At 35.5% G+C, this 21,676-nt stretch overlaps 1 protein-coding gene across 1 annotated transcript in view; it reads right to left on the bottom strand.

The window, feature by feature from the left end:
• The window catches only part of ZNF804A (zinc finger protein 804A), a 238,587-nt gene extending 227,802 nt beyond the window's left edge, over window positions 1–10,785 (bottom strand). The window contains exon 1 of the mRNA XM_090268236.1: window positions 10,675–10,785. Within this exon, the coding sequence (XP_090124362.1) occupies window positions 10,675–10,785 (111 nt within the window). The remainder of the gene's footprint in view (window positions 1–10,674) is intronic.
• Window positions 10,786–21,676: the final 10,891 nt, after the last annotated feature.

Here is a 21,676-nt window from a genome sequence, read left to right as displayed (position 1 = left end):
TCATGTGCCCACTCTTTCTCTCACTGGGTGACCTGCACATTCCTGTGTTTTCTCTCATGTCCAGAAACTGATGCAGCCATGTGGGTCTAGCAGCCATGTGGGTCTGCAGCAGACTGAGGAGGCTCCAAAGGACTAAGCTTTGGTATGAAACAAATTCTGGACACTGGCCTTTGTTTTGGCCTTGCTGAAGACACAATTGGACTTTTTCCAGAGTAGGGGCCAGATGGAGATGGGATATTGGAAACTTACAGGCAGATTTCAACCAAATAAACCTTACCACACCACAATCTCCCCTGCATGAGTCCATGATGCTTTTCTCGTGATCCCACAGAAGAGCCTGATATCCACCCACAACAAAATCCTTATTAAAGCACTGGCCATATCTAAGCAGGTAACCTTGACTTAGTCAACCTGCTAGACACATGATTCATATAGAACCATTCTTTTTGAGTTTTGTACCTGAGACATGGCTAAACATTTTAAAAACGAATGTCATTAGGTCTAATTTGTGTTGTGTATGTCTGTAAGTTTATGTATATATGTTACAGATACATGATATTTTTCTACCTTCACATGGTGTTGCCAAAATTAATTTGTAAAGAGCATTATTTAAAGAAAACTAAGCATTATTTAAGTCAAATATACTCTCAGAAATACAGAAACTAATCCAAATGTTTTTCAAGTTTATATGAACTGTGATAATCTTTGAAAAGTAAAAGCTAATTTAAGTTTGTAAGTTTAATAAAAGCAGGTCAAAATTTGTCAACAAGAAAAATAACAATATTATGGTGAGCTGTTTGGTGTATAATCCAAGCATATTTGTTAGAAGCAAGTAATTCAAGTAAATGTAAATAAGAGAAAAGTTTATACTAAGTTAAACTAAATAATTGATATTCAGTAAACATCTAAATCATTTTAAATAAGATAAACATTAAATGCTAAACATACGTTTATCTATTTTTAATTTTTTTTTTACAGAGACAATGATATTATGTCTATTAATAAACTTTTACTGGGCAGAAATAACTCATACAAGCTTCCTACATAAATTCTGTAGCCTTGGGAAAGGAGCATGCACCCAGGAAATCCTGTGTTTGCCTTTGACCTCTATGTGGGGAAGAGCGGCCTGTGTGCTAGGTGCTTGTGGGCCACCCCATGAGTACAGGAACGCCCAGAAAATGCTGGCTCTGTTGCTGTGTTTGCTGGAAGAACTGCGCATAATACATGTGGTAGACAAGTGTCTGCTGCAATGGGCTGGCCTGGACTGTGGGCAGTTTGGCTGAACACCAGAGCCTAAATAGAGGTTGAAACTCAAGTTGGAGAGTTGGAAGAAGAGTTGAGATTAGCTTTGCGACTGGCAGACAATGTTGGAGAACACAGTAATAATTTGGAAATCTTAGAGAGAGCCATCTTGCAAAGCTAGGAAGTCACTTGTGACTAAACCTGATTAGGAGGCTGAGAGGTGGGATCTCTGAGAAAGTGATGAAAATGAAGAGGCCTATGTTGGGGTGTTGTGGTGATTAATGAGGCAAGAGATGAAACAAATGTCCTTTGTCATCTGACCCCTAATACACAGAGAAACTTTAAATAGCAATTACCCCCAAATTCCTAAAAGAAGAGTTACATTTTTTTCTCTACCCTTTAAAATTGTAAATCTTATCATGTCTTTAAAATATTAAATTGTAAGCAGCCCATAAAATAAACAAAACATTACACAAAGGGAAAGAAGAAAGAAAGAGGGAGGGTGTCTGCCATAGAAGTTCCCTTGCCCAAATTAGTTTATAAACGAGATAAGAATTTTTACAAAACTATTAGAATAATCAGGGTGAAGGAACATGACTGTATATGAAAAGTAGGTAAGGATAAAAATAAGAAAGATTTAAAAAGGTAGGTAAGGAAAATAGAATGGTATTTTAAATAAGAAAGGATTGATGGACATTGTTTATTTGTTTTGGTAAATGGAAAAAAAAAAGTAATTTTGCCCTAAAGTAAACTGAATGATCCAAATAAGAATGGAAAAAGGTAGGACAATACCTGTTTGGATATAGAAAGTTGCAGAAAGTTTGTGAAAAAATAACCTTGAGAAAGGAATTTTACATGTGGTCTAGTTATTAAGATTGAAATGGTTTTATTTAAGTCGAAAAGAAAAAAGTTTTAGTATCAAAGAATACTGGTACAAAATTAAAATTTTGTTTTCTCTCTGTTAAAAGGACAGGTTTCTAAAATTACTGCTCTGCTCTTAATAAGATTATAAACAAATGTTTTTCTTTACCTCTAATATAATCTGCCTAGAAGACAATACTTATTTGTTTTGTCTTTATTTAGTCTTTGATTACTTAAGAAAACTGATTCTTTTCTGTTAAAAGAGATTTGTTTTTTATACTACGTAATTTTCTGCATATGTTAAATTTAATGGAAAGCATTGTCAAATACAAAATGATGCTAAATTTTCTCTAGGGTATATTTGTATGAAACTACTAAAAATCTGATATGTACTGGTATAAAGTTATCAATCATAATTTTAAAATATATGTTAGAGAAATAACCACATTCTTTCATGAATGGCATTATAATAAATTCTTATCAGATCTTTAACCATGGCCATTTTTTAAGTCTTCTGTCATTTGCAGAGTTGTTTAATTCTGATGCTTTTTCAAAAATATTCCTGCAAAAATGCTTCAATTTTATACAGATTTATGAAAAAGACCCTGACAGGTACTCTAAAATGCAGGTTTCTGATACTTTTAAGATCATAACAGTGAGTTGGTAAGAATTTCTAAAATTTGATGAAAAACTGATAAATTTATAAAACTGTTAACAACAGATCCAGACCAACAAAAATTAATTACAACAGACTAAACCAAATGATGAAGATAACTATAATATTTAGGAATTCATTTAAAACATTGCTGGTTCTTTAAAATTTGTTGTTGTTTTTATAAGATTTCTCCTCTCTTTAAAACTATCTACAAGTCATAGCAACTTGGTAAAGTATTTCTTTGCAACAAAAGTTGAAATATCTTTCTCCCTACCTGATCCCTCGAGAATTCAGAAACTCTTATTTAATACTCTTATTAAAAATTTGTATTTGTATAAGTTCAATAATAACTAGTTGCATAAGTTCAATAAGAATCTATCCTCTTTGTAATAGAACACAACTGGACAAGTCCTTGGCTTGGCTTTAGCCTCAAGAGGCTTTTGAAATCCAATTGGAGATTTTATATGAAAAGGTCTAGCAAAGCCTACATGGTAAATCACTATTTTTGCTGCATTTATGTAAATAATCAGACCAATTTTATCAAAACTAGACTTAATTTGCAAGTAAATTAATCTTATGGTTACTTTTGACAGAAACAGGAATGAATATAGAGAGAAAACTTATATTTCAATAATACACTTTTATGGATATCAGAGTCTAGTGCTATTAATTGTCTTTGATGTATTGATTTCTACCTGTAAACTGACCTGAATCCTAAATTCTTCAGGTTCCCTCCAATATTTGTCTAGGACTCTCTAAATTAACACTTCCAATTTTCTCCCACTGTTTTGACTTGAAATCACTTCGAAACTATATAAAACTACTCTTTACTCAAAGCCATCCAAGCTGAAGCTGGCCAACTTGACGTGAACTTTGGAGAAGTCACCACAGCAGTTCCTGTGTGGACAGCCTTCATGCCTCTTGTTATGTAGCCACTCAGAAAGACCACCAGTGACATTCAAACTGCAAACGAGAAAAATCTGGTTGCCATGGCTAAAAATGCTTCTAATCTGACATCTAGAAATTTTCTCAACTGGCTGATCTCCAAACTCAGAAACTGAATTTATAATTGCTCAAACTATTAACCTTTGTTTTCCTTCTGTTTCCATAGAAATGCCTCCTATTAAATTACCTGACTGCTCATACCATATAGAGGTTTAATTTAGGTGGAAGCTCACATACAATACAGCCTCCTGAAATAAAATATCTTCATGTTCATCCTGTCCGAAGTAATCGTGAGGATATGTTTGCTAATACATCATGCTATGCTTATGTAAATAACTTAAATAATTGAAAACCAATTATACATTATCCAAATAATTGTTGATTGACTTAGAAAGGGAAAACCTGAGTCTGATTATAACCCAATGGAGTTAATTAATTGATTAAATCTTGACTCCTGGGAATTTCTGCTCTGGGGAATTTGCCAACACTTGGTTATTATTCTCCGTACAGGCACAGTATTAACCACTCTAGTGCTTTGTATACATACTCTCAAAGGATTTAAATGCCTGTAGACAACCACTCACACCAAATTTAACCATCAGTATCAGACAACTGGATGAAAACAACGATAACCACATAAATGATGAAGATGGTGACTACATGTCACTCCCATTTGACTGTGCAATTAATGGAAACAGCAAATGTGTGATTCTTTAACCTGACCACATCAATGGTGTTAACCAAGAATAACGCTATTCTGGTTGGTCATCCTCTCAGTTGACTAAGAGGATGACCAACTTGGGGGAATAGTTAAAATCAAAAACAAATGGAGACCAGCCTTAAAAATTCCTTGAACAGACAAAACCAGTTTAGTCATACAATTTTAATTTGGCTTATTTTGCAAGACTAACTTGAGTTGGATCATTTCTTTCTTAATCATGAGCAAAACATGAACTCTTTCTGAAAGCTGCTGTGAGGTAACCACTGAAAATTCTAGTAGTATAACCAATCACTGTGAAGAATAAAAAGCCACTGATTTTTCACTACAAGAGCTGTTTTATAACAACATACCTCTGAACTTTATTCCATGTTTTGGTTTGCAAGCTATCTTTTTGGTTGTGTGAACAATAAACTTTGACTAATTACTATAGCAGATCCTCAAATAGCATCCTTCTATTCAATGCCATTTTGTTATAGACACTGATGGATAAATAAATACATACATACATACATTCCAATGGGGACAATTGTCTATATGAAGTGAGCACATTTTTCCCATGTCTTTAGGGTTTCCTCCAGGTATTCTGGTTTCCTCCCATATCCCAAAGCTGCACACATTAGATGACTTAGCATGTCTGAATTGTCCCAGTCTATGTGAGTGGGAGTGTGGATGTGAGTGGCCCTGAGACAAAAGGGCATCCTGTCCATGCAGGGTCCTACTCCATGCACTGAGCTGCCAAGACATGCTCTGGCCAATCAGCACCCTAAACTGGAGTAAGTAGGTTGAAAAATAATGATCTTGTTTTTAATTTTTCTTAAATGTATGTATAAGTCACATTTATTCCAATGTTTAATGTTAGAAGTGTTCTGGGTCCTTATTTAGAAGGTTACTGATTTTTTTTTGTGACCAGAAATACGTATGCCATAGGGACTCAACTCTTATTTACATCAATTAGCCTGTGGTGAAATTGGTTTCATTGTACACCGTTTTGCTTGAGGTCGCAGTTTCCAAGAAACTCTGGAAAACATTAAGTGATAGCTTACTGTATTTCAAATTTATTTGTTTTACTTCTGTTATTTCTGAACTTTTGATACATGGTGCACACTAAACAAACTACTTCAGCAGATGAATTTGACCTTGAATACAATCATATGAAATCTTTGGACTAGATGGTTCTCTAGGCTCTTACTGATCTGTGAAAATGTAATTGCAGCCATCAATAACTGAGAAAATGTTGGTACAGGACTGAGAAGTGAAGACAAGATATTATGTCACTATTTGAATTATAGCTATAAAAAATAACTCAATATTTGATTAACTAACAAGGTAAACTAACAAGGTAGGTTGCAGTCATGGGTATTATTTGACAATATTTGCCTTAAAATATTGCTTACATATTTTAGTAATAACATAAATAATTTAAAGATATTTTCCTTGCTTGAATAATGTGTTCTGAAAATGCACAAGTTTCAAAGTTTTGCTAGAATAAAAAAGCAAGTATAGCAGAAGAATATATGACACCTTATGTTTTGAAAAGTGAGACACAAGATGATCTCTAATACAGAATGTGTAACAGTTTAACATAAACTTGAAAGAATAAATACTGACATTATGTGAATGAGTTTGGAGATATATTAAAGTATCTCCCTAATTCACCCTCACCCTTGACCTTAGTTGAGGATATTAATCTAATAATGACAATTTTTCATCAGCACTAATTCAGCAACTGGTATCTTTAGTCTTATGTACAATCTTAAATGTTCCGTATAAATGGGTTTCAATGACTGGAGAAACCTTTCAAATTACACTCCCTAGGAAATATAAAAATGTGTAAGAGAATGACATGAATAATGATGCTATATTAGATAGTAATAATTAGAACTAACCTCCATATAGTAAGTTTCAAAGACCTTACTTAATTTTTGTGAGTTCCTGTATACCCAGAGGAAAACTCCAGAATATTTTTATACTTTACAAAATGAATACATACAAAAATGTTCTGAGTGACAAGAAACCTGCAAACATGTCAAAATATATGAATACTTTTTCCAACATATTAAAAATGAACATGAGCATCCCTGAATACAACTTAACACATACTGTTTTAACACATAATACTTAGCACAGAGCCTGTGGTGCCTAGAATAGTGGTTTACAATTGAGGCAACTCAATAAATCTGAATTAACTCAAATATGTTGAGAACCCATTAAAAATGTAATTCTTTTTTTGCCAAACCTGGTACTTAATATATTGGAAATGGAAGGCAGCCTATAGAAACATGGCTTAGGCCAGACAGATACTGATGTTTTCAGACTGGAAGATAACAAATGAAATAAATTCGAATTCAAATTATTTTGTGAATCGGGTGCTACTTCTAAATACCTGGAGGCAAATGGACAAGTAGCGTGTTTTCAAACAATAAGTGACACCGATACCATCATTTTATCCCTGTGAATGTTAGCATAGTGATTCCTACAAATTCCATAATTTAGTATATAAATTATAAAAGAAATAGGTCTGGAGTCAGGAAATCTGCATTATAAAACTGATTCACTGTATGACCACTAAACCACCACTCTTTCTTTCTGAATTCCATAGTCAATAAAACAGACATTATACTCTTATGAGATTAAAAAATGCTAATCAACTAACAGAATGTAATGAACAAAATGGTACTGATTTCCCAAGTTTCAAAGGCAAACCCCAAATTCTGTATTAAAAGTGATTAAATTATATTTAAATTCAGCATTAAATTCATAATATATATTTAAATGTATTAAATATATAATTAGGGCCAAGAAATTCTGTGGCTCAATTGCAAAATATATGTATAACAAAATGTCTTTATCCAGTAAACAACTGCCTACCAAATAGCGGTTTGGGAAAGTCTAAGAAAAACAAAAATAAATATACATGAAAGGTAAACATAATTCATTCTCATTAAACCATATAACTTATTCAGAATATTCTGGAGCACTGATTCAATATTAGCTTATTTCTTATTCCATGGAATTAAAACTATATCACAAATATGATGCCATTTATAACTGGAATCATGACAAGCATAATGACCTTTCTCTTTCCTTGTAAGGCATTGTGAAATAGAAATTTGCATATATTCAGTTAAAATTCTCAAGAGAAATATACTTAAAACCTCAGGAGTAAGGTCAAGACTGACAACAAACTTAATTTCTAACTACTTTTTAAAATTTATGTGTGAGTGGCATAGTATGACTTATGGAAAGGACTGTATATTTTGATAATTTCCTCTACACAAGTGGCAGGATTCTATTCTGGATTTAGGGCCACAATTAATCAATGTCACTGAAACTTCTGTTTTACTCTATAAGTAATTTTATTCTGTAAGTCAATTCTAATTTATGAAATATCACTGTATGAACAGTTATACACTATCTTATATAAGTTCAATGATTATTTTGAAGATTGTAAAATCATTTTTTACCTAAATTTTAAAAATTTTAAGGATATCCATTAGTTATCCAGTGACTGAAAATAATTAGAAATTCTTTGGAAAAATCAAAATAACTTTTTCTTTTAATGGTTTTATGTTGTAAGTTGTACTTTTCCTGAAAAAAAACAAAACACTGGAGATATTAAAATCCTTTTAAGTTAATATAATATACATTTTAAAATTCAAGAATGAGATGATTTTTTAAAGAAAAAATTCAAAATATGTGAAAATCAAGTAGACAAAAAGGCAGAAAAAATCTCATAATTATTATTTTATGAAATTGGAATTAAAACATGATAACCATAAATTCTTACTTAAAAATGTTAAAAATGTAACACTTTACATTTTAAGATAATATTTGCATTCCTTATAAGGTGGCTAATTCTGAAAAGTTTCAGGTTCAGTTTTCTTGTTCTAGCTTATAATAAGTTTTAGGTAACTATAAATATCTATAAAGAATATAAGAATGTTTGTAAAGTATAAATGTTCTTTAATAGAAAATGCATTTATAAATACATTTAGAATCTCTTCTGTTATAAAGAATAGGTATAAATCTCATTCTCTTCAATAACAAAATCATCAAAAAGTACTAGGAAACAAATATATGACATACATTACTTGTAAAGTAATAGTTTCAAATATAGTTGGATCGTACATGAAAATCTATATCATTTCTGTCATTGTAAATCACTTACACAAGAAATATAAACTTGCACAGTTTATGAATATAACCTGAAAGAATTAGCTATGAAATCCTTATAAGTCATTTTACTATAACTAAAAGAAATATGATAGGAGCTATTTCTAAACCTTCTTATCTCAGTTTGTTGCTTCTGACACTGGTATATATTTAAATTTGTTCATCTCATAAAAATAGCTGTTTTTTCACACTTATTTTAATTCCTAATGAAGGCTTTAACCTATTCTTTGTTAATATGAGTGATAAAGAACTAATGAATTTCAAACCCACAACAAATAAGCATAAGCAAGTTTGCACAGTGTTAGAAACCCAAGGTTGATTTAAGCATCAAGGTTACCATAATTTTAACAAGTTAAGGTTTAGCAAATAATTTTTTTCTATGAATTCTGTTGTGTAGTTTTATCACCAACAAAATTAAATCTTGCTTAATAAGTTTAACTTTTCCCATAAGTGAAAATTGATTTGAAAATAAAAAACAAGTCAGAACAGACTTTCTGTAATATAAAGGTTTTCTTCCCCCCCTACCCCCAAATATCTACCTTCCTACATGGTTGAGTTCTCTAACTTGAGATAGAATAATCTTAATTCCCTTAACCATTGGCTGCTGCTCTAAGGAAAACAATAGAACAGTACTTTTACTTTCCTTTGTTCAACAACAACAACCAACAATCTTACCTAGAACAATAATAAAAAGCAAAAAACTAATCCTGCTTCTCTGAGTCTTAAATGAGCTGAGAGGAATGGTACAACAGATTTATGGGAAAAAGAAAAAAAAATCAAATGCTTCACATCAATATCAAAATTCACTTAAAACTTCTGATGAGAACTTTTTATTCTTGAAAAACACATCACAGCACATGTTGAAAAAATGTAGACTCATTTTTTTAAATTATGTGAAGAAAAGTAGATTAAGAATGCTGTATTTGCATTTGGACTAATTGAATCTGTCCATAAACTACTACTCTACCTATTCAGACTAGGTAATCACTTTGTTAAAAAAAAAAAAAAAAAATTAGAGGATGGGGGAAGGGGTGCTGCTTGTTAATGATCCCAGACTTTAGTGATACACACATTTGCATATTTCCACTTTATTCTGGCTCTACTGTCTTTGTAGTATTTAGTCTAATGAGCCTTCCTTTTACCTTTTTTTTTTTTTTTTCCTTCTTCAATGAAGTGTACACTTCTCAAGAGATACCAATACACGAGAGTCAGTTCTGCAGGGAGGTTTTGTAGCTAAGAGGGGATTTGAAAGAAAGTTAATAGCTATAACCCTGCACTATCTCAATGCTCAGCACATCTCCCACCAATCAGGAGTGCTCTTCAGAAACATGCTGAAACATGAAGCTCTGTGGTCCGGTGAGAACCTCCCAGCGACTGCACGGGTTGTTTATCTAGCATGTTTTCTAGTGCCCCTGATTGTAACCTAAGGCTAGTCCCTCACGCTTATCTCCAACCTGTTTTGAGTGTATAGTTTGAAGTTGACAGCATGGGGTTCTGGAGTCACCGTTAAGCTTAGTACGGACAACTTCTCACTAAAGAAGTTTGCCGCCAGTCCTTCAGGAGACCGCCCAATACAAACTCCTCCTGAGACCATCACTCAGCCCTGACACTTGCCCCATGCCATCAGCCACATGGCTCCCTGCCTGTATCAGAGACACCCACATCCTCATTCACCTTCAGCTTCCTAAGCCGAAAAATGTTACGCGGTTACTTGAGGTTAGGGTTTTCTCCTTTTCTTTCTTTAAAAAAAAAAAAAAAAAAAAAAAAAAAAAAGGTCCTCCTGACACAATTGGCTTCAAACGAGGAGACATTGTGCTAATCTTCAGCATTATGGAGTGAGGTGCAGTCCGGAGCGTTGGCTAAGTGTCAACCAAAGCCCTGGATCACAGCTTCCCTAAGATTCCTGCCTTTTCTACACCTAATTCTCACCCCACGCCCACAAGATAAATAGATAGATGCATTATCAACCACACTGAAATTGCCACACCAAAATCTCACAGTAACCTCAATCCTCCAAATGCCCTCTTAGGAGAGAGACACAGACAGGGAGAAAAGAGAGGGGAAAACAAGCGATTACCAGAGTTTTGTTCCCGTTCTTGCTGAGAGGGCCCCGGAAAACTCCCTTGATGTTGCGAAAGTGTCCGTTGCTGAGATGCGTGGAGCTGATGACAATGTAGTAACACTCCATGGGGCAGCCGCCGCCTCTCCCACCGCAGCCGCCGCTTCCACGCACCGCGTGCCCGCAGCCGCAGCGCGCCGGAGCCCGGGGAGCTTGGGCTGGGGACCCGCCGGGAGGGCGAAGCGCCGCGTCTCTCGCACTCCCTCCGGAGACAGGCTCACTACACCCCTCTGCCGTGCGCGCCTGGGCTCCTCCGCCTCCGCATGCTCGCCGAGCTCTCCCTCTGTCTCTGCCGCTCTCCTAATTCGCCTTGGGGCGTGCGCCTTGCGGGAGAATCACGAGCTGGGAGGGGCCGGCCAGGTCGGAGGACCGGGCAGAGCGCAAGTCAGTGCCGGCGAGGCGGCCGAGCGGAGCCAGGCAGCGGGAGCCGCCCGAGCCGCAGCGGCGCAGCATCCCCCGCGCTCCGTGCCAGCACTCGGAGTTGCTGCTGCTGGCAGGCATGAGTGTTATTATAGTGAGCGGCGTTACCGGTCCATTGCACTGAGCCAATGGCAGGGAGCCACTGGGCTGATACTGAGAGCTGTCAGAGCAGTACATCTGTCACCCGCTGCCTGCCCCCCCTGCCCCCCACCACCGCCGGCGCCGCCGGGACCCGGCCGCGCGGGTCGGGGCGCGAGTAGGAGCGCGCAGCGAAAGGGACGCGCCCCGCGCAGCGCCGAGGCCGCAGAGGGCAGGGACCCAGAGGCACCGCGGGCCGGAGGTGGAACGGCCCGCAGCGGAGAAGTGGGAGACTCCTGTAAAGGTGGGGGCGGAGAGGAAGATGAAGAGACAAGGATTTCTTGGCTGGCAGTCCGGGTTGGGGGAGCAGTGAAGGGGAATCAATAAATTAATAATTCAATATCAAAAGCCAATTTTTTTTTTCCATCTGCAGTTTATACAGGGAGGTGCCAGAAGCTGCCTCTCTCCCTCTTGAGATAGTTGCTACCCTTTGGCTTTGGCTTATTTGATTTTATTTGTTATAATGTATTTTTAGTTGGGAGTCTGGATCCTATTCAGAATCTTAAGAAAGAAAATCTCCCTTCATCCACCCACCCCCTTCTCCCATTAGGAAATATGTAAGTGCTTGTGTTGATAGTTCGGGGGCGGAGGGTTGTGGCGATGCGAGTAGAAGTGGGGAGGTAAAAACAGGGATTCCTGCTTTATGTGTTCCTCGACCTAGCTGGCGTTCCCCTCACCCACCTTTCCGGAGAACCTGGGTTCTTCCTAAATTGCCAAAGCTGAAAGGAAAGGGATGCTTTGACGCACAGAAGCTGCTGCCACAAGCTTGCTTTGAATTTCTCTATACTTCTTTTCCCATTACAGAGTGGTAGCAAACAAAAGCGTTCGCCGTAAAAGCGACCTGAATGGAAGATCTGCAAAGGAACTAATGGGCTGCATACGGGAAAATAGGAAATGGGGTCTGGTGTGTGTGGTTCCCTGAAGACAAATTCTCCGGCTGATTTTTAAGGGGCCAAGGAACCATCAGCCCGGATGTGCCCTGCCACCCTCCCTCTCACCCAGCTGATTCTTTCTTTGTGCAAGTTTAAATCCTCTGAGGTGTAGGGTGAGAGCATCCCGTCAGGTATATGTAAGATTCATTAGTCTGCACTTAAAAAGATCGATTAACAGACAGTGGGAGACTGGGAAATGGTGCATTCAATGAATTTGCTGAAGGCTTTCTTTTCCTTTTGCCTTGAACGGCTTAATTGGTTAAAGCAGATTCCAGACATTCTGATGCTCCTGTGTGAGAGCAAACTGTACTTTGATATAAATTGTGTTTAGCTTGTTTATTTGAAGGTCAAGATTTCAAGATATTCCATTCATGGTGTCCCATGTATAAGATTTTATATAGCAGTGACTCTGCAAACCATAGTATAAGGTCCTCAGTGAATCTGCCAGTTCGATTTTACTCTTTGAAGGAGGAAAAAAAGAGAGACACATGTTTATGAGAGGCAACAGTTATGTGAGTAAATTATAACTTATAAGGTTGTAAGAGGGGAGTATGAGAGTTATTTTAAGAAATTCTCCTTCTGCCACGCTTCAATTTAAACAAAGAAAAAAAGTTGGTGCGGATTGATAAAAAAAAATTAAAAAAAAAAGCTCGTTAGGAAGTGTCAGTTATTTAGAGATACTTGGCTAAATTTTTAAGTTATCCACTTGGGGGAGTCTGGAAGTCTTGGGAGAGAGAGAAAGCAAGAATTGACGAAACTTCTGTACTCTATGGAACAGATCACCTAATAATTTGTTAGAATTCAGTAGAACACAATACTCTTAGAAAACATTTAAGTGATCTCCATTAAATATTGTGTAGAAATTAAATATATTTGGCGCTCATATCTTCACAGTTATTTTTTATTACACTTTGAGGATGTAGGCATTCTCTGGAAACATCATGTTGGGAACAACTGATGACCTATGTGATTTCCATTATGTCTTTTGAGATTTTGTAAACTTGCAGTTATTAAACAGAAGATAAAATCTTCTCTGTTACTGAACCAAACCAGGGAGTATTTTAAGAAAATGGAAGATGCCCCATACATGAAAGAATCAGATATTGTAGTTTTCTTGTGTGTGCAAGTCATAATAGTCTAAGCAAGGTTTTTTTGCAATATTTTTCTTTCAAAATACTTCTGACAAAATGTTCAGATCTTTATCTACATTATAAAGCTCACTTTCTGGTTCAGGAAACAGGATACAAAGTAACATGAATTGTCCCATGGAACATCATCTATATGGAATGTTATATTGTGTTTCTATTGGCAATGTTTACATGTCATGTATTATATATCTTATGAGACATATATCATAAAAATAAGCTTTAGTGAAATATCTTTATAATCTCTTAAAAGAGTCACTTTTAGAATAGTCTACTTTTGTCACTTACATGTCTGATGATACGATGGGGTGACTTTTGACTTCCTCATCGTCTCCAAAAGAAAACATATTTTTATGTGGCAATAAATTAAAATCAGAAATAGCAATAAATTATTGTGCCCTCCCATCTTGCTGTTTCTGTTTCTTACCTTTTGTCATGGTGCAAAGCTAGAAGTACATAAGTAATCATCTTTAAGTTTCCATTGTGTTACAATCTCTTTGATATTCATGGTCTCTTCCCATCAATTAAAAGAATTCTGATTTCTATTATTAGTAGCCATTTTGACATAAATTATTTTTATGGCACAATGTCATCCTAATTTTAAAAAAATTCTCTCAGTGACTTGGAAAGTTTATATAAGGCTAAATGTCTAACTCCTGTTGTAAACATGCAGAATCGATATATCTTAATGAGAAAATATATATTAAAATATTTATAGATCATTGGAGTTTAATTGCTAACTTTTCAACTGGAAAAATACAATTTATAATTTAAATATAAAAGTTTTAAATAAATGACTTTAGCCTAAAAAAATATTTTTTGCCCAATTACATTTAAATTTTAGCCTCTCTACAAGTAATGCCTCCACCACCAATTTTTCCCTTTCTACAGTTGCAGTTTAAATCAAGATCCCCTGTATTCTAATCTTGTACTAATTTACCTTCCTCCCTGTCTCTCCTCTTGCTTTGCTTAACCCAGATCTGGGCACCACATTTCTGCTCAGTAACTGAGTATTGTTCCTGACCCACTTTTGCCTCACACAGGATTTCAGAGCTAGTCGTTGCCATGAAATGGAAAACCAAGCTTCTGCCACCTTCCCAGACAAGTGGCTGGACTCCTGACTCTTGAATCTCTGCCCTGATTCTCTTTGTTGGATCTTCCAGAGGAAAGTAAATCTTCCCTAAGTTTGCCTACTGCTATTTGAAACCATGTGTTGCTCCCCTGCATGCCTGAACATCTACTTCTTATCATTACATTCTCTAGATGTGTTTACTCTGTTAGTCTGGATAACTTCACTAACTGAGTGATCCACAAATTAGATCCACTTTTGGGTCCCAACAACTTTGCCTTACGTTAGCTCTGGGAACCAAGTTCCTGTTTTTATGTCATTCTGAAGAAAAGAAAAAAAAAGCATGTTTCAGTTATTGCAGTGTTTTAAAAATGTGTCTGTGGTGTATTCTTGGTGGTTACAGGGTATATTATTAGGATTAAAAACTTTATTTCTTTATTACTATAATAACCTTAACATAATAAGTATATTCTTGGTTATTTATAAAACCAGATAATATAATAATAATTTGTAACTATGTCCTGTTACTATATATCTCTTTTGTTTGCTTTCATGTTTATGACCACATTGATGTCGAGTATTAACTGCTTTTATAGTTTTAGAAATAAGCAAAAATCTAGGAACTTAACACATAAATGTTTTGTTTATCCTAAGATGCAACCAGATGATACCACGATCTGCTGCATGGGTGAAGGTGTGGCATAGCTAAATTGGAGAAAAGTAGTGGGAGAACTGTATCCCCATAGAGCACTTGTATTCACCATAATCATCAGAGATGCTTAGATCGGTATTGGCACACCAATACTCATAAACAAATTCATGTTTTGAGATTTGGTTTCTGCAAAGCAACATCGTCTGTTGTATAAAATTAAGATTGTGAATTTGGATATTTTTTCTGTTGTATTTTTTATTTCTATTTTGTTTGTTTTGTATTTACATGAGATCTAAGCATATGGGTTTTTATAATTACGTTGATGTTAACATGTTTAAGTAAAATTGTACCACAAGTGAAGTTAATCTATGCTAGGGAATCTTTTTAAAAGACCCATATGTTGTTTAAATATGAAAAACAGTGGTTTATATAAGTCATGGAATATATATTGAATAACCATGACTAACCTTATCTGCAGCTGATTTTATTATTGTATGATTTGAAAATAGTTGTTGATTTTTTAAGGTAATTCTTAGTTAATTATTACATAATAGCAGGTCCATCCTCCATATTTCTGTTTCTGTATTGCAGTTCTGCTGAGTTTAAGTGTGTTTGTGGGTTGTTAAAAACAAAAATCTGTATTTTAACAAATCTAATATCTCATCAATTGTAAGATGGATCCTTTTTTATTTTCACTATAAATGAAAGCATATTGCCAATTAACTGTAAGAAGCCACTGATTATAAAACAACTTAATTACAGAAATGTTAAAAAAAAAAAGACATCATAGATACAGAATCTAAATTTCGGTAAACACTACCACAATTAATACTGTACTAGAAACTATTTTAAGGTATGTCCAATGAAAGCAACTATGACATATTGGAAAATAATTCTCAACTTCTTTAACTTCGGTTATTTCATCTCTAAAAGAAAGGGAATAAACCAGATATTACCTATGTGTTTTCAAGCTTTAATTTCTCTGATTCCCTGGCAACTTCCCTAGAGCTGATATTGGTCAGGCCTGGCAGAGCAGAACACCAATTTATTTTCCTAGTTGAGAATGTATGTCTTGAATAGCTGGTGGCAATATAAAAATTGTGAAAATCTGGAATTTAATGCCAATGTAAAAAGGATTAAAGAGAAATTTTATAATTTTATTTAGGTTCAACCCTAACAAGTAAATTAAACAATTTACATTATGCAGTTCTTTAACATGCCTTAAATGAATGTTAGCCTATCTACTGAGCAATATAATATATTTATCTGATACTGGGTTTTTATCTTTTTATCCCCTTACTTTTCAATTCTAATAAGCAGCATTGGGATAGATGCCAGAAAAATGCAAATTTTAGAGCCAAACCATCTTTCTAATATGTTGCCAAAGAAATTAGTGCAATTGAATGCTATATAGCTAATTTACCAAAAGGAATAAAGTGAATATATATTATTATGATAAGTCAAGAAAGTAGATTAAGTGTTATTACCTTTCTAAGTTTTACAGTCTTTTTGGAACCCAATCTGGCAAAACCTGTTAACATTAAAATTTCATATAACTTTTGACCTAGCCATTGCATTCCTAGGACTCTCTAGATAAAATAAATGAATTTTCACAAGAATACCTAATGTTGCATTGTGTAGTTATAAAAAAAAATGAAAAAGAAAGTATGTTTTTTTAATAAAATTAAAAAAAAAATAAAAAAAATAAAATTAAATAAATAAATAAAATTATCAATAAGGGAATTGTTACATAAATGGTTATATATGCCGTGGACTGTTCATCTAATAAATAATGAAGTATATCTATACTCGTTGATTTGGTAAGATTACCTAGTTTTATCATTGTATAGGATATGTAATGTGCAAACAAAAAAAGAATATAAAATAGGATCTGGTTTTATGTAAAAAACAAGAACATGTGTATCTATTTGTAACAGACTAAGAAAACAGATAAAGGTAAAGGTATATGAAGTTTGTTAACATACCTTAATGTCAGGAATAAGTGAAAAAAACTAATAAAGAAGGAAAAAGCTAGGGAGGTAGAAAAAACTAGACTGATTTGAAAGAAGGAAAGAAGAGATAGAGAGAGAGAGGAAGATGCATTACCAAAGTATGTGAAAAATTCTAAGATAGGTGAAAGCATGGAGAATGTTGGGCAGAGACTACAATGAAAGCAGTTTGTCTGCAACGGTGAGTAGAAATTGCCACGAGATGATTTGGGAAGTGCTTTAGAACTAGAATTGACAAGAATTACTGATAAATTAGGTGTGGAGTGATGAATAGACAAACACGGAATAACTGAGAATTTGACCTTAGCAAGTGAAGAGTTACTGTTGCAGAGTATTAAGGTGGGGAAGTCTAGAAAGAAGTTGGGGAAAATGCTAAAAGTTAGATTAATTTTAATAAGTTTGAGATGATTTTTAGATGTACAACCGGAGAGAGGTGATATGGCCAGCTATAGAGTCTGGTATCGGCATGAGACATCCATTTACAGGCATGGGCTGCCCACCATCACATGAGAGTACATGTAGAGAAAGGGCAGTAAGACATGTCAGAGTGAGTCCAGACAAAATAGCCAAAAAGAGAAAGAAAGTGAGCTTGAGCTGCCAAAGAGGGTTCAAAACCAAGATAACATAATGCCTTAGAGGCTCTTTTCTTTAAGGAAAAATAAAAGGAGGTCAAATTTAAGGAGAGAATGGTTAGCACTGAGGGATGCAGTTGATAGCTCAAGTTAGATAGGATCAGAGAACTGATCTCAAGTTGTCCATCTGGAAGGTTCCTTTTTCTTTTTTCTTTCTTCTTTTTCTTTCTCTTCTTTTTGGTAGAGAGTAAAGTTTTACTCACTCTCCAAGGCAGGAGAGGGACATGGTGTCAAGAGATACACCAGAATTGAGGGGTGGAGGCTTTGAGCTTTTATGGAATTATAATTGGATTATAAAAGAGTAGGGGGCTGCTGTTGTGAAGCTCTCAGGCTGTTGGGGGTGTTGTAACAGGCTGCAGCAGTTTGTTCCAATGTTATCTTCTGCCTGGGGCTGCCGGGAGTGGTTAGTCACATCTTGCTTTCCAGTAACTTCCAATCCTGGGGACATAGATTCAGAATAGTAAAATGGCAGTCATGTTTAACAAGGTCATGGACCTACTCAGCACGTGATGCTGAATTTATCCTTTCATTCCCCCCTCTAATTTTAAAATAGATTTTTCTTAATGACCTGACCTGGTTTTGGTTTGCGGGAGTAGGGATGAAGGTCTCTATTTCTGTAACTACTTCACAGGGGCTATGGATGTAGAGCTGTCCCTGCTTGTGGGTCCAGGTGTGGGTCATTAAGGGGAAGAGGGTGGAATTGGAAAGCCCAAAAGGTGAGACCTGTGACCAGAGGCCATTTGGAGAGGGAATCTTCCAGAGCTTGGATGCTCCTTGAATGAAGGAAAGGAGATATTTTAGGAGACATGGCCTAAAAACAAAAATAGAGAAAAAGAGTACTATAGATCCTAGGAAGGAACTTAGCTGAGAAAAGCAAGACCAGATATTGGCCTTAAAAATCCCTGAAAAGGAGAGGCAGAGTAGCAAGTATATTCTGTTTGGCTGACACTGCGTTAGTAGTTCTCAATAATTCCAAGTCAAAGAATGAAAGAAAAAAAAATAAAACATTAGCTTGGAAGAAAAATAAAAAAACTGGGATTCAGTCAGTTTGTGGGTGACAATTGAACACCGTGATTTCCATTGAAACGTGATTTCTCTCCTTAAAATCGCATTCATTATGTTAAAGAGACTGCATATAAGTCCAGTTTTGATTTGGCCTGATTATTTGCATGAACACACCAAGAATAATAATTGATCATATAGGCTCTTTAAATTCTGCTTTGCTGGAATTTTACAAGGAACCTTCAGATTGAGCTTTAGTCAGCACTTCAGGGCACAGAAGCCAAGTCACACAGCTGCCATCTTGCTTTGTCTGCAATACCTACAGATGTAGGTGGCTTCCTCAAGTTCTTGAGGTCCTTGAAATGTCTTCAGGTTCCTTCCTTGCCACCTTTCAGGAAAGCAGCCTTTGTTCCTTACCTGGAAAGACTGCCATGAACCATGTGACAAAGCAAGGCTGTTTCTCTAAAGGGCTCTTATTGGTTTCAAAAGTCTGTCTTAATGCCTTAAAGCTTTCTGGTGACATCCAGAGTCCAGGCATGGCTCTTTAATGACACTCCAGACAAAGACTTGGTTAATAAAACCACATTTAGAAACTGGTACTATTATAAAGAGAACAGATTCTTACTGGATTTATGTAAACAAACATATTGTCATGAAAATAATATTAAGTAACAGTTGCTAAATTCTGGAGGGATTATGTATGGAGAAAAATAGAAATGTTTCAATATTGCTTATGAGGCTATAACTTACAAATTGTTCTAGGGAAGAAGACAAGTTCTTATATATTGAAAAAATGATTTAAAATTAGCAATATTTTGAATAAAGTCATAAGAATAACAATTTTCTTTAGTTCATTTAGTCCCATATAACCAATTTTGTTGGTCTTGATTATTTGTCAGTACTTCCATGAATCCAATTTGACTGTTTATAAATGACCAAATTTAAAATTACATGGTTGTAGATTCAATTAAAATGAAATTGATAAAGAACATTGCTTCTTTGTAAAATATAATATTTCAAAATAACAATTTCTTGGTAAGTAATAATTACTACAAGTGACGTAAAAGAACAATATAAAGCCCATGTTTTTAGATTTTACACACAATTTTTATATAAAATATAAAGACCAAATAGTATGCAAGGTTTTAAAACACTGTACAGAACTTATTGGAACTGTACATTGAGGATGGTAAACAATTCATAAATCCCCAATATTTGGGTTACAAATACCCAGAGTACCACCACTTGATGTCCCCAGAGGAAATCATCACTCTTGGCTTGTCCAGTGTCATTGACAGGACACCTGTTACTCCTGAGAGTTTCCTGTTTAAACTTGATTTTGAGTCTTTGCAAGTTCTTCCCTGAGGCAGATTAAAATTCTAGAAAACCTACTTTGATAAAAAATGTATGTATACAAATAAAATAGTTATTGTTATTCTGTTTGGCAAAGATTTCTATGTAATTTTGAGCTTATTAAATAGGCCAATTTAGTTCAAAAACTTTTCTTTTATAAAAAGAGAGAATAAATCCTTGAGGTGTTCCAGGGACTCGCTGGAATAACTCAAAGTCATTTCTTAGTTTTTAACGTTTAAACTTTGGGAATGTTGTCAAATATGCTTAATGAAAATATTTTAATATAAACTTTTTCTAAAACTTTTATTTGGTAATAACCCTAAAAGACTTACTAAACTTAAAACTGGTTTTAATATCAAATATTTTGTCCAGAACATAGGATTCTGCTTAATTTATATAAGTATTTAATATCTTTAGGTCAATAAAATATCACACCCTGGTTATGCTACCCGGAGGCAGAAAACACACCACATGTAACACACAGACAAATGCATATCACATAAAGACCACACACATGAAGACTGAACACATGAAGACCACACACATAATCTGAATTACTGATTTTTGTAGAGAAAATATAAGATTTCTCTTATTTGCTTTTGACAACTTTTAAGAAGACTGGAAAGGGGATGGAAGGTCTTAAATACCAAGCAAGAAGACCAATTGAGACTCTCAATAAAAGTTTTAGGGGCTGTTTTTAATGAGCAGTGGAAATAATGTCTCATCTTCAAGGAATCTAGCAGCAGGGGAGAGCCTGGCAAGGCTGCTTTGGCCCCCCCGAAAGGTCAGAGAACTGGCGACAGAAGATAAATGCTGCAGATGGAGGACCAGAAGTTATAGTTCACACCAGCAGAAAAATACAGAGACAGATGTGTTTACCCCGGGCCTGAGGGTGACCTTACCAATGACGAGAGCACCAGCCAGGTGCCTTGAAAATGTATTTAACCCATTTGCAACAGGGGACTCAATAGAAATCCCACTTAATAGAGCCACTCTGGCAGAGAGAAATAAAGCATGTTTGAGAGAGAAAGCACATTTGACCCATGGATATGTTTACCCTGTGCCCTGAGAGTGGCCTATCAATGACTAGAGCACCAAACAAAGGGGAACAAATGGGTCCCTTTGAATGTCAGGAGTGATCAGTTCCTGATGCACTGGACCCCATGTTCCAGGTATCACCTGTGGACAGTCATGTAGGGTGACTATGACCAGAGGGCATCTATCTTAGCATTGACAAAATGTATTTTGATAATTGGTTTCCCCACACTTATGAGGGCAAGAGAAGTGTGATGAAAACAATTCCAGGTACCACCAGAGTCATTACAGAATGTCACCAGAGAGAAATTAGGTGGAGGAGGGGGTACTGAAACCTGAGGTTTCTTTTTTTATAAACTTAAAACTTTCACAACCTTTATAAACCTTTCTGCAACTTTCACAAACTTTCTTATCGTTCTAGAAATAACCATCTTTAGAATAAATTGTTGGGGCTACACAAGCGAGACTGAACACTCTGAGGCAGTGAATAAAGTAAGCAAAAAAAGTTTATTGCCGGTGGTCAGGCCAAGACCAAGTCTCCAAAATGGCACCAACGCCGAATGGGGTTTAGGG

This window comes from Furipterus horrens, unplaced genomic scaffold (assembly GCF_987537825.1).
Source record: "Furipterus horrens unplaced genomic scaffold, mFurHor1.1.pri manual_scaffold_1, whole genome shotgun sequence".
In the NCBI taxonomy this organism is placed as follows: Eukaryota; Metazoa; Chordata; class Mammalia; order Chiroptera; family Furipteridae; genus Furipterus; species Furipterus horrens.
This window is presented reverse-complemented; position numbering and strand designations above follow the sequence as displayed.